General features: G+C 37.5%; 1 protein-coding gene across 12 annotated transcripts in view; it reads right to left on the bottom strand.

The window, feature by feature from the left end:
* The window catches only part of DCAF17 (DDB1 and CUL4 associated factor 17), a 71016-nt gene that overhangs the window by 34905 nt on the left and 20673 nt on the right, over positions 1–15438 (bottom strand). For 7 of the 12 annotated variants that reach the window (XR_008659562.2, XM_055289690.2, XM_055289686.2 and 4 more), the window contains exons 3-5: positions 6836–6926; positions 1654–1799; positions 513–591 (exon numbers count right to left, since the gene is read on the bottom strand). Coding sequence is in view for 11 of the 12 variants with exons in the window: in XM_055289690.2 (XP_055145665.1) it covers positions 513–591; positions 1654–1799; positions 6836–6926 (316 nt within the window). In the remaining variant the exon portion in view is untranslated. The remainder of the gene's footprint in view (positions 1–512; positions 592–1653; positions 1800–6835; positions 6927–15438) is intronic. The other 5 variants (XM_063644707.1, XM_063644706.1, XM_055289688.2 and 2 more) reach the window with 1 other exon arrangement.

Below are 15438 nucleotides of genomic sequence, written 5' to 3'. Positions count from 1 at the left end.
AAGAGAGAAAAATCTTTTTAAATAGCACGCTTCAGAAAAAAAAATCTACCTATCAACTTTTCTTTTTTAAAATATTTTTATTATTATTTCAATAGGTTTTTGAGGAACAGGTGGTGTTGGGTCACATAAGTAAGTTCTTTAGTGGTGATTTCTCAGATTTAGGTGGACATATCACCTGAGTGGTATACACTATACCCAATGTGTAGTGTTTCATCCCTCACCCACCTCCCACCCTTTCGCCCGAGTCTCCAAAGTAAATTGTATCATTCTTATGCCTTTGCATCCTCATAGCTTAGCTCTCACTTATGAGTGAGAAAATACAATGTCTGGTTTTCCATTTCTTAATTACTTCACTTAGAATAATGGTCTCCGATTCCATCCAGGTTGCCGTGAATCCTATCTTTTATAGCATGCTTCAGAAATAAAAGATCATTAGATTTTTCATAACAAATCTGCAGACAAATTCCTATGAAAAAAATTCTTCATTTTCTAAAATGTTTAAATATGTATACCTGCCGGGCCACTGCTGAGCTTCTGTTCTGAGCTGACTTAACCGCAATGACTTCTTGAGGAGTGTCCCAGCTCAAGTATCTTTTAAAAGAATGAAGAGAAGTTTATTTATTTGGGTCAGTTTCCTTATACTTAAAACCAAAATATTATATTTTATAAGTAAACTATTTTTTAGTTATTTAAATTGTAAAAGCAAAGTGATCTATTTTAAAAAATAAATAGCTAAAAAATTTCCTCTATATCCCTATATGGACATATCCCTATTTAAATATATACATAATTTTAATCTTTCTAGAGCATTGGTGAATAAAAATTGTTTTTGATCTAAGAGTATTCAAAACTTAGAAAACAAAATAATCATTTCTACTTTAAAATGGAAGTATAAAAAGCACTAAAAATGTTACTTTCACACATTCCATGAACATATTCCCTCCAAACATTTACATCTAATTTATAAAACTAATAGTTAAAATAACAGTTCTTGGATTGTACATAGCAGACAATTTAACTGAAACAGACTAGCCTTCAGGAAAATCTACCATAAAGAGCATCTTACATAGAAAATACTATTTGTAGAATACAGGGAATTTTTTTTTTAAGTTTATTTAAACTACTACAGGTTAGTTACTTATTAGGGACACAAAGATAAATGACAGCTGGGCACGATGGCTCACGCCTGTAATCCCAGAACTTTAGGAGGCTGAGGTGGGCAGATCACTTGAGGTCAGGAGTTTGAGACCACCCTGGCCAACATAGGGAAACCTCAGCTCTATCAAAAATACAAAAAGTAGCTGAGCATGGTGGTGCACACCCAAAATCCCAGCTACTTGGAAGGCTGAGGCAGGAGAATCGCTTGAACCTGGTAGGTGGAGGTTGCAGTAAGCAGAGATCACGCCACTGCACTCCAGCCTGGGAGACAGAGCAAGACCTTGTCTCAAAAAAGAAAAAAAAAAAAAAAAAGACAAATGATAGAGGGTCTCTACACTCAGACCTCTAAATGTAGTCATGAGGGGAGAAAAAGAAAATAGGTTTATTAATTGAGATCTGGTTATGGATTAGAAAAGTGACGGGGCAAAAAGGCTTGAAATTTCCTGGGCCACAGGTTTCAAATTTTTAAAATAAAATCTTGAATAATAAACTCACAGTAAATACCTGAATTTGCAATAAGGTGCAAGATATATTTTCTCAAGGATTTTTCCCGTAGTTGCTGATATACGAAGTAGCCAATTATGAGCAGTCAGTGCTATGAGTGAGGACTTATAATCTGATGAATTGGGAAGTATATCTCCCTAAAAAAAAAATGAGATATAAAAATGAAACTGCTTTGCCATGAACAATCTGCAGTAATCAATGTCCAAAGAAAATAGCTAAATATTCAAATAGCCATATATATAAACCACAAAAGAAAGATTAAATGCCCAAATAGAGAATTAAGACAAGGAAAGATAAGATTGTGGGTAATTATTTCATCATCACTTATTGAGTTTATTCACATAAAGCACTTAAACATGGCCTGAAATAATTTATTATTATGTATTAGTTATTATTTTAAGTATTCACAAATGTTAGTCATAACAACAGTAGAAGATAATGATGCTACTTCTGTGATAACAATAACAACAATAACAGCTCTTAAAATCATATATATAGCATAGCGATTAAGAGTCCTCTGCTATTAGCATGGTGGTGAGTGCCTGGAGTCCCAACTACTCGGGAGGCTGAGGCAAGAGGATCGCTTGAGGCTGGGAGGTCAAGGCTGCAGTGAGTGATGACTGTGCCACTGCACTCCAGCCTGGGTGACAGAGTGAGATCCTGTCTCAAAAAAAGGGTTCTCTGCTAGGACAGACATTCATATTGCCCCCTTTTTCCTTTACCACAGGACTTGTTTCCTTTAGATGGAAGTCAAAACTGGCAAAATGCAGATTACTTCATTATTCACTGGTTCTGACCTAAGCTCAAATGAAAAGCTAGAAACCAATGAAGACAGCCAAAGTACAGAAAATGGACCTGGTTTGAAAGATGACCTATGTCACCAATGAATTATCCTAGAAAAGGGAGAGGATAGCTGCATGGGCACTCCTGTCACTGAGGAGCCACCACAAGGTGGAAGTCTAAGGCAGTAAGAAAAAGAGAAGCAAAGTTTTCTACTTTAATTCGTAGACTAAAAGGGCATCGTGATCCCCACCTGTAATCCAGCATTTTGACAGAGTGAGGCAGAAGGATTACTTGAGCCCAGGAGTTCGAAATCAGCCTGGGCAACATAGCAAGACTGTTTCTAGTCAAAAAAGAAAAAAAGAAGTGGCTAGGTGCAGTGGTTCACGCCTGTAATCCCAGCACTTTGGGAGGCTGAGGTGGCCGGATCACGAGATCAGGAGATCGAGACCAGCCTGGCCAACATGGTGAAATCCCATCTCTACTAAAAAAAATACAAAAATTAGCTGGGCGTGGCGGTGCGTGCCTATAATTCCAGCTACTTGGGAGGCTGAGGCAGGAGAATCGCTTGAACCCGGGAGGTGGAGGTTGCGGTGGACCGAGGTCACGCCACTGCACTCCAGCCTGGTGACAGAAGACTCCATCTCAAAAAAAAAAAGAAAAAAAGAAAGAAAGAAAGAGAGGCTGAAATTAATCTACTATCTGCTTAGGCCAAAAAGTGAATAGAAAAAATGGAGACATAGTTATTTTATATATGCTCCCTAAAAATTTGTCTTGCCTTTCAAATGTTAATGAAAAAAATAATTTTTGTTTGTGTGCTAGTTTTTTTTTTGTATAACTACATATAATTTAATAACACATTATACACCATTAAATACTAAAACAACACAAAAAACCCACAATTATAAATTTCAACAAGAAATAACATAACTATAATGACATATACCCAAAACAAACCCAGGAAAACAGTGTTCCTTAATTTGGTCAGAAATCTCTATGAAGCTGAAATTAACTGTCCGAGAAAAAACTGAAAGTAGAGTTCTTGATAGTAAAGACAATACATTTCAGTCTTGACCCTTCATATTGGTCACACCATTGTCCCTTGATCTCAAATAGTTTTTTGAAATTAGGCTTTTTTGTTATATTTTTCACACTCAAAGATCTGAAACATCTTATTAAAATTTCTTAATATTTTCTATTTAACATATTCTCAATATGTCTAAAAGAGTGAGATTAAAGGATTGATAAAAAACGTTACATTCACAATGCAATTTTAAAAATCTTATGTTCTCATTTGTTTTAAATTCTCAACTTAGCAGTCTCCACACTGTTATCCTGCTCTTTTCCCCTGGAAACCTAAAAAGAACCCTGAGATATTAAGATTGTAAATAAATCTCTTATTTAGAGAATTTCCTGAATGTTTATCACTTAGATTCGTTATTTTTCTTAGTTGACTCTCCTATTTTTTTTTTTCTTTTGAGATGGAGTCTTGCTCTGTCACCCAGGCTCAAGGTTCAAGCGTCCCAGGTTCAAGCGATTCTCCTGCCTCAGCCTCCCGAGTATCTGGGATTACAGGCACGTGCCACCACGCCTGGCTAATTTTTGTATTTTTAGTAGAGATGGGGTTTCACCATGTTGGTCAGGCTGGTCTTGAACACCTGACCTTGTGATCTGCCCGCCTTGGCCTCCCAAAGTGCTGGGATTACAGGCGTGAGCCACCGCACCTCGCCACTCTCCTAGATATTTCTTATAAGAAGGTTGGAATGAATCATTTTGCTAAAATTAATTCCTTTGTTAGGTAAAGAATTAAACCTCTCCATATTTAAAAGAAGAGAAAACAAACAATGTTCCTTTGGTAAGTATAATCAAGTTTCTTAAAATACTGGCTATAAGATTTTTCTTTTTTTAAGTTTATTAACCCTTGAAGTCTTACACTGGATTCAGGGCAATGATATAAATGCATTTATTCTACAACGTCTTATCTAAACGTTGTTTCATGGAGATTTAAAAGTTTTTGGCTGAGTGTGGTGGCTCACACTTGTAATTCCAGCACTTTGGGAGGCCAAGGCAAGCAGATCACTTGAGCCCAGGAGTTCAAGACCAACCAAGGCAACATGACGAAACCCCACCTCTACAAAAAAATACAAAAATTAGCTGGGTTTGTTGGTGCACACCTGTAGTCCCAGCTACTCAGGAGGCCAAGGTGGAAGGATCACTTGAGCCCAGGAGGTAGAGGCTGCAGTGAGCTGTGATTGTGCCACTGAACTCCAGCTTAGGCAACAGAGTGAGACCCTGTCTTAAAAAAATATATAAAAAATTTTTTTTTGTTTTAAAAAATATACTATTTATATCTTGCCTATCAAAATAATTTGAAGCAGCAAATATGATACGTTTGAAATATTTTCTTAAACAAAAAGTTGTAATTCACACAGAGTCTTGGAAAAGATGGACATTAACTTAAAAGTAGTTTCATATCAGTGTGTTAATAACAATTCAATATGCTTCCTGGTTTTTCTTAAGAGAAAATCTTGCTGCAGTTGAAATGAGAATAAAATGTTTAAAAATAAGTGAGAATAGGGGTCGGGCATGGTGGCTTACGCCTGTAATCCCAGCACTTTGGGAGTCCGAGGAGGGTGGATCACTTGAGGTCAGGAGTTTGAGACCAGCCTGGCCAACGTGGCGAAACCCCGTCTCTACTAAAAATACAAAAATTAGTGGGGCATGGTGGTGGGTGCCTGTAGTCCCAGCTACTTGGGAGGGTAAGGCAGGAGAATTGCTTGAACCTGGGAGGCAGAGGTTGCAGTGAGCCGAGATCATGCCACTGCACTCCAGCCTGGGCAACAGAGGGAGACGGTCTCAAAAAAAAAATAAAAATAGTGAGAATATGAATTAGGTTACTAAATTTTTGGTGTTTTATACTAGTGTATTAAAAACTTTTTCAATTAAGAAATCTGTCATCTTCCCCCATACTCCCCAATGAAAATGGATCAAAAAGCTTTAAATTGCTAAAGGCACAACAGTTACTTCTAGCTTTCAATAAGGAGTTGAAGAAGAAAACATAGGTTTAAAAGCTTTCTAATTTTTAAATAGGAGCCTTCAATGAACAGACAATAAGTATTCAGAGAAAAAGAAAGCAGCAGCTCCAGAAAACTAAAACTTTATGTAAAAATGATAGCCTGAAAAAAAAAATTAACAGTAAATTTAGCGTATAGCCTCTTATCCTTTAAAAATTATTTTTGGTCACATATTATGAGTTCCGTTTTTCCTAAAGGACAACCAACCAGATTCAAAGACCTGATTAATCTGTTGTAGTATTTCCTAAGTGCATTTCTTAGAATAAGCACTGATCCTATAGAAAACAAATACAGGTCGATTATCCCTTTTCCTACTGAAACACTTGGGACTAGAAGTGTTTCAGATTTGAATTTCTTTGGATTTGGGGATATTTGCATATACATAATGAGGTATCTTGGGGATGGGACCCAAGTCTAAACACAAAATTCATTTATGTTTCATATATATCTTATACATGTAGCCTGAAGATAATTTTACATAATATTTTAAATTTTGTGCCTGTCACATGAGGTCAGGTGTAAAATTTTCCACTTGTGGAGTCTTGTTGGCATTCAAAAAGTTTTGAATTTTGGAGCATGTTGGATCTTGGATTTTCAGATTAGGGATGCTCAACCTGTATTTAGAAATATTCTTTAAACAAGGAAGTTCTATGATCAAAAGAATTTGGGGAAACGGCTTGATAATCATCATACCTATTAGTATTATTGTATTACTATTATTATTTTTAAGGGCTCTGAGAAGTAATTCTATCAACAGACATGTTTACAGTCTCAAACTCGGAATGTCCCAAACTTAGTTTTTCACAGCCCAATTCCCCCTAACTCCTCTGGCACCTGTTAACATTCCATGAAAACAGTGTTCTGAAAAATATACACCCAGGCAAAGCTAGTCTTATGAAATGAGCTTATCCTGTTATTTTATCTTTATTGTTTTCCTAGCAACATTCACGTAAAATAACTGTTGCTCTAAACACTTTGTTACTGTTTCAGTATATTGAGTGGAATGATCTCTTAAACACTAAGATAATTATACATTAGCTTATGCTGCTTATATAACTTTTAATCAATTTATAACTTTCTAGTTTTCAGGATCACAAAAAAGCTATCTAATTTTAAAAATACATTCATAATATTAGTATTTTTAATACAGAAATTATTTCATGAGGAAAATAAAAGATACACTCTCATCTTGATTGCTTTAAAGATGCAAGAGTCACTATGATATTTAAGTTGTATTATTTTATGCAATATGTTAATAATAACCGGTTCTTCTAGGCTAAAAATGCTTTAGAAACAAATGCTCTAAAAACAAATCTTACCACTGGGCATTCCCATAATAAAGCATCCTCTATTTTTTCTGATTTGGAACATTTTGGCATTTCATAAAGTTTTCTTGGCTCAGATGCAACACTGGGAAAAAAGAAAAATAAATGATTATTATTCTTGATAACCAAGACAGTATTTGTTCAGGTTGGAGAGACTATTTTTATTCAGAGATGTGAAATACCAAGGCACAATTTATTTGCTTTCCTCTTCTTAACTGTTAATATTTTTTTGATCACATAATTCATAGAAAAAAATTTATAACAAGATTAAAATAGTTTACAATACTATAAAATTGCCAAAAATAACCCTTATTAACATTTTGGTTCATTTCCTTCTGGTGTATATACCTATAAGTACCTGGATGTCGTTTTCCAAAAATGGTTCATATTAAATTCTTTCTTTACCTCTGAACATTTACTGAGAATATCTCTGTTGAATTCCATCAAGATCAAAAACTATTGTTGTGATATTTAAAATGAAAATTACTGGATAAAAAGGGTCCCATTATTTTAGAATGAAAACTAGTGGATTTAAAAAAAACAAAAAACCCTTTATGGCTTTTTTTTTTTTTACTCCCAAATTACTTTTCAGAAAGGTTGAGTAAGTTTATACTTCTGCCAATATTGAATGCCATATCTTTGATGTGAAAAATAGTCTCTTTTAATTTGTACTTCTCTGATCAGTTGAGATGTGATCATAAATGTTTAATTTTATTTTGTTTCTTTTTTTTTTTTTTTTGAGACAGTTTCTCACACTCCAGGCTGGAGTGCAACCTCCAATACCCAGTGGCATGATCTTAGCTCACTTCAACCTCCACCTCCCAGGCTCATGTAATCGTCCTGCCTCAGCCTTCCAAGGAACTGGGACTACAGGCTCATGCTACCACGCTTGCCTAATTGTTATATTTTTTGTAGAGGCAGAGTTTTGCCATGTTGCCCAGGATGGTCTTGAACTCCTGGACTCATGTAACCCACCTGCCTCAGCCTCCCAAAGTGTTGGGATTATAGGTGTGAGCCACTTCGCCTGGCGCTTTTCTTTTTTTTGAGATGAAGTCTCACTCTGTCTCCCAGGCTGGAGAGCAACGGCGCTATCTCGATTCACTGCAACCTCCGCTTCCCAGGTTCAAGCAATTCTCCTGCCTCAGCCTCCTGAGTAGCTGGGATTACAGGTGCATGCTACCATGCCCAGCTAATTTTTGTATTTTGTATTTTTAGTAGAGACAGGGTTTCACCATGTTGGTCAGGCTGGTCTCGAACTCCTGATCTCGTGATCTGCCTGCCTCAGCCTCCCAAAGTGCTGGGATTAAAGGCGTGAGCCACCGTGCCCGGCCCCTTTTCATTTTTTTAAATGAACTTTGAAATTAAATTACTGTTGAAAGAGAATTTTCAGGCGATAATTTTATTGTATCTCATTGACATTCTCTCACTGATTCAAAAGTTTAAACCAAACAGTTTCACAAGAACGAAGGCAACTTCATATGCGATTATAACCTGTGGATAAAACACCCCTGGACATTAAATAACTCAATAATATTTAATCATTAGAACACTAATCAACACCACTTACTCTAATTTTTTTTTAAGTTAAAGCAGGAAGTTATAAACTTGACATTAAATGATCCTGAAGAATTGTTGCTCGTTTCCTAGGTGTGATAATGACGTGATAAGATAAGAACATGTCCAGATTTCCACTTCCAGCATGAGGGCATGAAGAGCTCTGTGGACAAACTCTTTGGCAAAACTGGTGAAAATCATAAAAGGACAACTACTTAAAGTCTCTGCAAATGGTCCCGGGGACATACAGCATATGAAGAAACATTTATTCAAGAAAACCTACTACTGCTCAGTAAGAATAGTGAGTCTGTGGTGTCTGAACCAGGGCATAGTCCCTTCCTTCCCAATCCCACCTCAGCAAGATGGAAACTCCACTCCAGACTGATGCAGCCAAGAGGACAATGCTCCCTGTTTTCCAAGCTTCCACTCAGAGAGCTATCTTCCTAGGAGGGGTGGGATGACAGCATTTCTCATCCAGTCCCCAGCTGCCTATTGCTGGGGCTGAGTCCTGGGTCAGTATAGTCAAGAGGTGGGGATCCCTTCTTCCACCCAGCCCCTATTCATGGGATGGAGGATCTACCTTGGATGTAGCACAGCTGAGGATACTGAGGCCCTAACTGGCCTATTCCTCCTTAGAAAACAGTGGTTCTACACTGAGAGAGAGACAAGCTGAGAAGATCTGAGGCCAGTGTTTCCTCAACTCCAAGTGCTCAGCTTCTAAAGTAAGGGAGTCACTCAGAGAGAAGCATGGCATTGACTCCCACAACCAGGTAAAAAGCCTTAGCTCAAAAACTGTGCAGGAGGGGAGAAGCAGGCCATAAAACAGATAGCTCCGTGGCTCTTTCCAGAAAAACTAACTTTATTTGCAACAGAGTGTGGAGAAGTTAAGGCATAGGAGCACTAACAAAACCTGTGGAGTTTGTGATGAAAGGCAAATGGGAGGAGATTGGTAGACTCAGTGGAGATACAGGCTAAATTGTAGGCTGGCTAATTTGCCAGAAATAACCAGAAAAAGATAGCAGGACAGAACCCTCTTGGGGTTAGAACAAATCCCAAAAGCTGACTATTCTCTCTAAATTCTGGTTTCTGGTCCAAGATGAAAACAGCCTGGAAGTGCCACCCCTGTCTGTCCTCACAACATGAAAAACGTTGAACAATCTGAAAATCCATAATTCTTCTTAGATCCATCAGAGAATTCAGGTCACGGGGCAAACTGCTGCCTCCAAAACTGGAGAGAAAGGTGGATACTGACAATTACAGCTTTCCAGGAACATAAGCCCAGGAACAAGCCACTGGAGCCAACAATGGGGGAGACAAAAATAAGCATACTAGAGGAAATTTTAACCTCCAATACCTACAGCTACAACAAACAATAATCATAGCCAAACTCCTACTCAGATAAACATAAAATCTCACTCTAAAGTTCTATTTACTTCAATTCTTTTTATCCAATATATCTTAAATTTGTAAAATTTTTTGAGACAGGGTCTCGCTCTGTTGCTCAGGCTGGAGTGCAGTGGCATGCTGACGGCTCGTGCAGCCTTGACTTCCTGGGCTCAAGCAATCTTCCCACTTCATCCTCTCTGGTAGCTGGGACTACAGGTGTGTGCCACCATGCCCAGCTAATGTTGATATTTTTTGTAGAGATAGGGTTTTGCCATGTTGCTTAGGCTGGTCTCGAACTCCTGGGCTCAAGCAACCCTCAGACGTTGGCCTCCAAAAGTGCTGGGATGACGGGAGTGAGCCACTGTGCCTGGCCTATCCAATATATCATACATAGCCCTCAACCAAAAAAATGACAAGGCATGCAAACAGCCAAAATACAAAAGTTTGAAGAAACAAAACAAACATCAGAACTGGATTCAGATATGGCAGAGATTTTAGAATTAGCAGACCAGAAATTAAAATAACTATGATTAAGCCAGGTGCGATGGTATATGACTATAGTTCCAGCTATACTCAGGAGGCTGAGGGAGGAGGATCACTGGAGTGCAGGAGTTTGGGGCTACAGTGCACTATTATCATACCTGTGAAAAGCCACCGCACTCTAGCCTGGGCAACAAAGCAAGGCCTCATTTCTTGTTTTTTATTGTTTGTTCGGGGTTTTTTAGGGTTTTCTTTTTTGAGTCTCGCTCTGTTACCCAGGCTGGAGTTCAGTGGCATGCAATCACAACTCACTGCAACCTCCACCTCTCGGATTCAAGCAATTCTTCTGCCTTGGCCTCTGGAGTAGCTGGGATTATGGGTGTGTGCCACCATGCCCAGCTAATTTTTGTTCTTGTAGTAGAGATGGGGTTTCACCATGTTGGCCAGGCTGGTCTCGAACTCCTAGCCTCAAGTGATCTGCCCACCTAGGCCTCCCAAAGTGTGAGATTACAGGTGTAAGCCTCCGCATCCGGTCACAAGACCTCATTTCTAAACTAATTAATTAAATAGCTGATTAACAGGATCAGGGCTGGGAAAGGGGACACCATGCAAGAAAAGATGGGTAAATTAAACACATATAAAAATTCTAAAAAAAAAAAAGAAAAAAAGAAATACTAGAAATCAAAAAACACCATAAGAGAAATAAAGAATGCCTTTAACAGTCATCAGTAGACTGGATGCAGCCAAGGACAGAATCAGTCAGTTTGAATATAGGTCAACAGAAACTTCCCAAGCTGGGGGAATAAAACAGGAAAAAGAAAGAAAAAGTAGAACAGAATATTCAAGTATTATGGGAAAATTGGAGAAGGTATAACATCCACATAATGGGAATACCAGAAGGAAGAAAAAGAGAGAAAAATAAATATTTGAAGTAATAATGACTGAGAATTTTCCAAAACTGACAGATACCAAGCCCCAAATCTGGGAAGCATATTCAAACTGCAGAAAATCAAAAGTGAAGAGAAAATCTTGAAAGAAGCCAGATGAAAAAAAAGCACCTAACTATATAGGGGAACAATAAGAATTAATTTGGATTTCTCTTCAGAGAGCATAACAGCAAGTAGAAAGAGACATAAATACCTAAAGTGTTCTGGTGGCTCATGTCTGTAATCCTCAGCAGAGGCTGAGGTGGGAGGACTACTTGAGGTCAGGAGTATGAGATCAGCCTGGGCAACACAGCACGACTGAGACCCCTATCTCTAAAAAAATTGTTTTAAAAATAGCCACATGCCTATAGTCCTAGCTACTTGGGAGGCTGAGGTGGTCGGATTGCTTCAGTCCAGGAGTTTGGGGTTACAGTGAGCTATGATTGTGCCACTGCACTCCAGCCTGGGAGACACAACCAGACCTTGACTTTGGGGGAAAAAAAAAAAGGCACAGATAGATTAAAAGTAAAGGAATGGCAAAAGATACAATGTGCAGACACTAAACAAGAGAAAGCTGGAGTAGCTATACTAATTTCAGACAAAGTTGAATTTGGCAAGGAAAATTACCAGGGATTAAGTGGGCATAAGATAATGAAAAAGGTGTCAATTCTCCAAAAAGGCATAACAATCTTTAATATACATCAAAACAATCTTTCATATGTATACAATCTTTAATATGTATCAAAATTCAATGTGGCAAACACGGATAGAAATGCAAGGAGAATTAGATAAATCCACTCACTATTATAGAGATTTCAACACCCATCAGTAATTAACACATCCAGCTGGCAGAAAGTTAGTAATTATGCATATACTTAAACTGAAAGGTACCATCAGTCAACTGGATCAAACAGAATATCTCATCCAACGACAGCAGAATACACATTCTTCTCAAGCTTACACGAAACGTTCACCAAGGTAGACCACATTCTGAGCCATAAAAGAGATCTTAACAAATTTAAAAGACTAGAACTAATATAAAGTATGCTCTTGGGTCATAGTGGTATTAAACCACAAATTAGTAAAACAATGATAACTGGAAAATCCCAATATATTTGGAGAGTGAACAACACACATCTAAATAACACATGGGTCAAAGAAGTCTCAGGAGAAATTTAAAAATATTTTGAACTAAATGAAAATGCATATGCAACATATCAACATTTGTGGGATGCAACAAAAACAATGCTTAGAGGAAAAGGTATAGCAGTAAGTGCATATGCAGAAAAGAAGACTTCAAATCAGTAATCTAAGTTTCTACCTTAGGAAACTAGTAAAAGAGCAAATTAAATCCAAAGTAAGCAAAGAAATAACAAAAATTAGCTCAAAAAGTAGTAAAATTGAAAACCAAAAATCAATAGAGAAAATCAACAAAACCAAAAGCTGTTTTTCTGAAAAGGTCAACAAAATTGATTACTAATATGAGAAATTAAAGAGTGGCTATCACTACCGATCTCATGGACATTAAAACAATAATAAAGAAATACTATGAATAAGTCTAGGCTCACAAGTTTGGATAATTTAGATGAATTCCTTGAAAGACAAAATCTATCAAAATTTACCCAAGGAGAATTAGATAACTTGAATAAGTCTGTATCTATTAAAGAAATGTAATCAATAATGAACAACCTACCAAAACAGAAAGTGCCAAGCCCAGATGCTTTCAATAGTTAATTCCACCAAGCACTTAAAAGAAGAAATAACACAGCAGCAGTGATCAAGACAATGTGGTATTGACATAAGGACAGACATACAGATCAGTGGAACAGACTTGAACGTCTGGAAATAAATCCAAAAGTGTCTATGGTCAATTGATTTTTGACAAGGGTGGCAAGGCCTTGCAATGAAGAAAGAAAAGTCTTCCTAATAAATGGTGCTAGGACAAATGTATAGCCGCATGTTAAAAAAAAAAATGGAGTTGGATACCTACCTTATTATCCTATACTAAAATTAACTCAAAGTGGATCAACCACCTAAATATGAGCTAAAACTATAAACCCTTTAGAAAAAAACCTAGGAGCAAATCTTCATGATCTCAAATTTTGCAATGGATTCTTAGATATGACACCAAAAGCATGAGTAATGAAAAAAATTTAGATAAATTGGACTTCATCAAAATTAACCTCTCTGTGGCTGGACGCAGTCGCTCATGCCTGTAATCCCAGCACTTTGGGAGGCCGAGGCGACCGGATCACCTGAGGCTGGGAGTTTGAGACCAGCCTGACCAACATGGAGAAACCCCGTCTCTACCAAAAATACAAAATTAGCCAGGCATGGTGGCGCATGCCTGTAGTCCCAGCTATTCGGGAGGCTGAGGCAGGAGAATCACCTGAACCCGGGAGGTGGAGATTGCAGTGAGCTGAGATCACACCATTGCACTCCAGCCTGGGCAACAAGGGTAAAACTCTGTCTCAAAAAAAAAAAAAAAAAAAAAAATTAACCTCTCTGTTTCAAACAATAACATCAGGAAAGTAAAAAGACAATCTACACAATGGGAGAAAGTATTTGTAAATCATATATCTGATAAGGGACTTGTATCTAAAATATGTAAGGATTTTTGTAAAAAAAAAAAAAAAATTACAAATGGGCAAAATATCTAACCAAACATTTCTCCAAAGAATAACATACAAATGGCCAATATGCACAAGAAAAGATGCCTGACATCACTAGTCATCAGGAAAATGGAATCAAAACCACAGTGAGATGCTGTGAGTCACACATCAAGTGTTGACAAGAATGTGGAAAAATCAGAACTCTCATATACTGCTTATGGGAAAGGAACATAAAATGGTACTACCACTTTAGAAAAGTGTATGGTAGTTCTTCTAACTATTAAACACAGTTACAATATAATCTTATGACCTACCAATTCCATTCCTAGGTATAATCCAGAAGAACTGAAAATAAATGCCCACATAAAAACTTACATGGAAATGTTTATAGCAGCATTATTTATAATAGCTAAAAGGTAGAAACACCAATGTCTAACAACTGATAAATGGATAAGTAAGATGTGGTAATTGATACAATGCAATATTATTCAACTTTATAAAGGAATTCTGATGCATGTGACAACATGGATGAACCTTGAAAACACGCAAAGTGAAAAAGCCAGTCACAAAAGACCACATATTATACCATTCCATTTATATGAAAAGTCCAGAATAGGTGAATCTACAGACAGAAAACAGACTAGTGGTTGCTTAGGGCTGAGGGTAATGGTGGTACTGAGGTGACTGCTGAAAGGTACACGGTTCTATTTTGAGGTGATGAAAATGCTCTAAAATTAACTGTGGTAGTGATTACATGTATCTGTGAATGTATTAAATATTATTGAAATGTACACTTTAAATGGCTAAATATATGGTATGTGAATTATATCCTAATAAAGCCTATAAAAAATGCACATTTTTTAAAAAATGCAAACTGATGTATGTTTAGAATATGCTTTGAAAGAGGTAATGCAGGCCGGACGCGGTGGCTCACGCTTGTAATCCCAGCACTTCGGGAGGCTGAGGCGGGCGGATCACGAGGTCAGGAGATCGAGACCACGGTGAAACCCCGTCTCCACTAAAAATACTAAAAAATTAGCCGGGCGTGGTGGCGGGCGCCTGTAGTCCCAGCTACTCGGAGAGGCTGAGGCAGGAGAATGGCGTGAACCCGGGAGGCGGAGCTTGCAGTGAGCCGAGATTGCGCCACTACACTCCAGCCTGGGCGACAGAGCCAGACTCCGTCTCAAAAAAAAATAAATAAATAAATAAATAAAGAGGTAATGCAAAAGGAAAAGTGGGTTAGATAAAGCAAATGTGGCAAATCTTGATAGTTTTTGAATCTGGGTAATGAGTATATGGGGATGCATTGTGGCTTTCCTTCCCCCCTCATGTTGGACAGTTGTGGATGAGGTTGACTGTTAAACATTTTGGATCTCTAAATACTAGGCTTTTGTTTGAAAAAAATTCTCTAAGAAAAAAAAAAAGGCAAGTACTTCCAAAACACAATCCATCAATTCTCCAAAGCAGCATCTAATTATTTGGTTGGCAACTGGATTTCTTGACTGTGGTGTAAGTAGATTAAATACTAAACAGTACTCTGAACAATCTGTGGTTTTGCCTGCACTATAGTTTTGCTTTAAGTTGGTATTTACAAAAATGACACCTGCAACTTTAGATTTAACAAGATTTTAAAATTACA

Source organism: Symphalangus syndactylus, chromosome 8 (genome assembly GCF_028878055.3).
Source record: "Symphalangus syndactylus isolate Jambi chromosome 8, NHGRI_mSymSyn1-v2.1_pri, whole genome shotgun sequence".
Classification (NCBI taxonomy): Eukaryota; Metazoa; Chordata; class Mammalia; order Primates; family Hylobatidae; genus Symphalangus; species Symphalangus syndactylus.
Note: the sequence above shows the minus strand (reverse complement) of the source record. Positions and strands in the feature narration are given on the sequence as shown.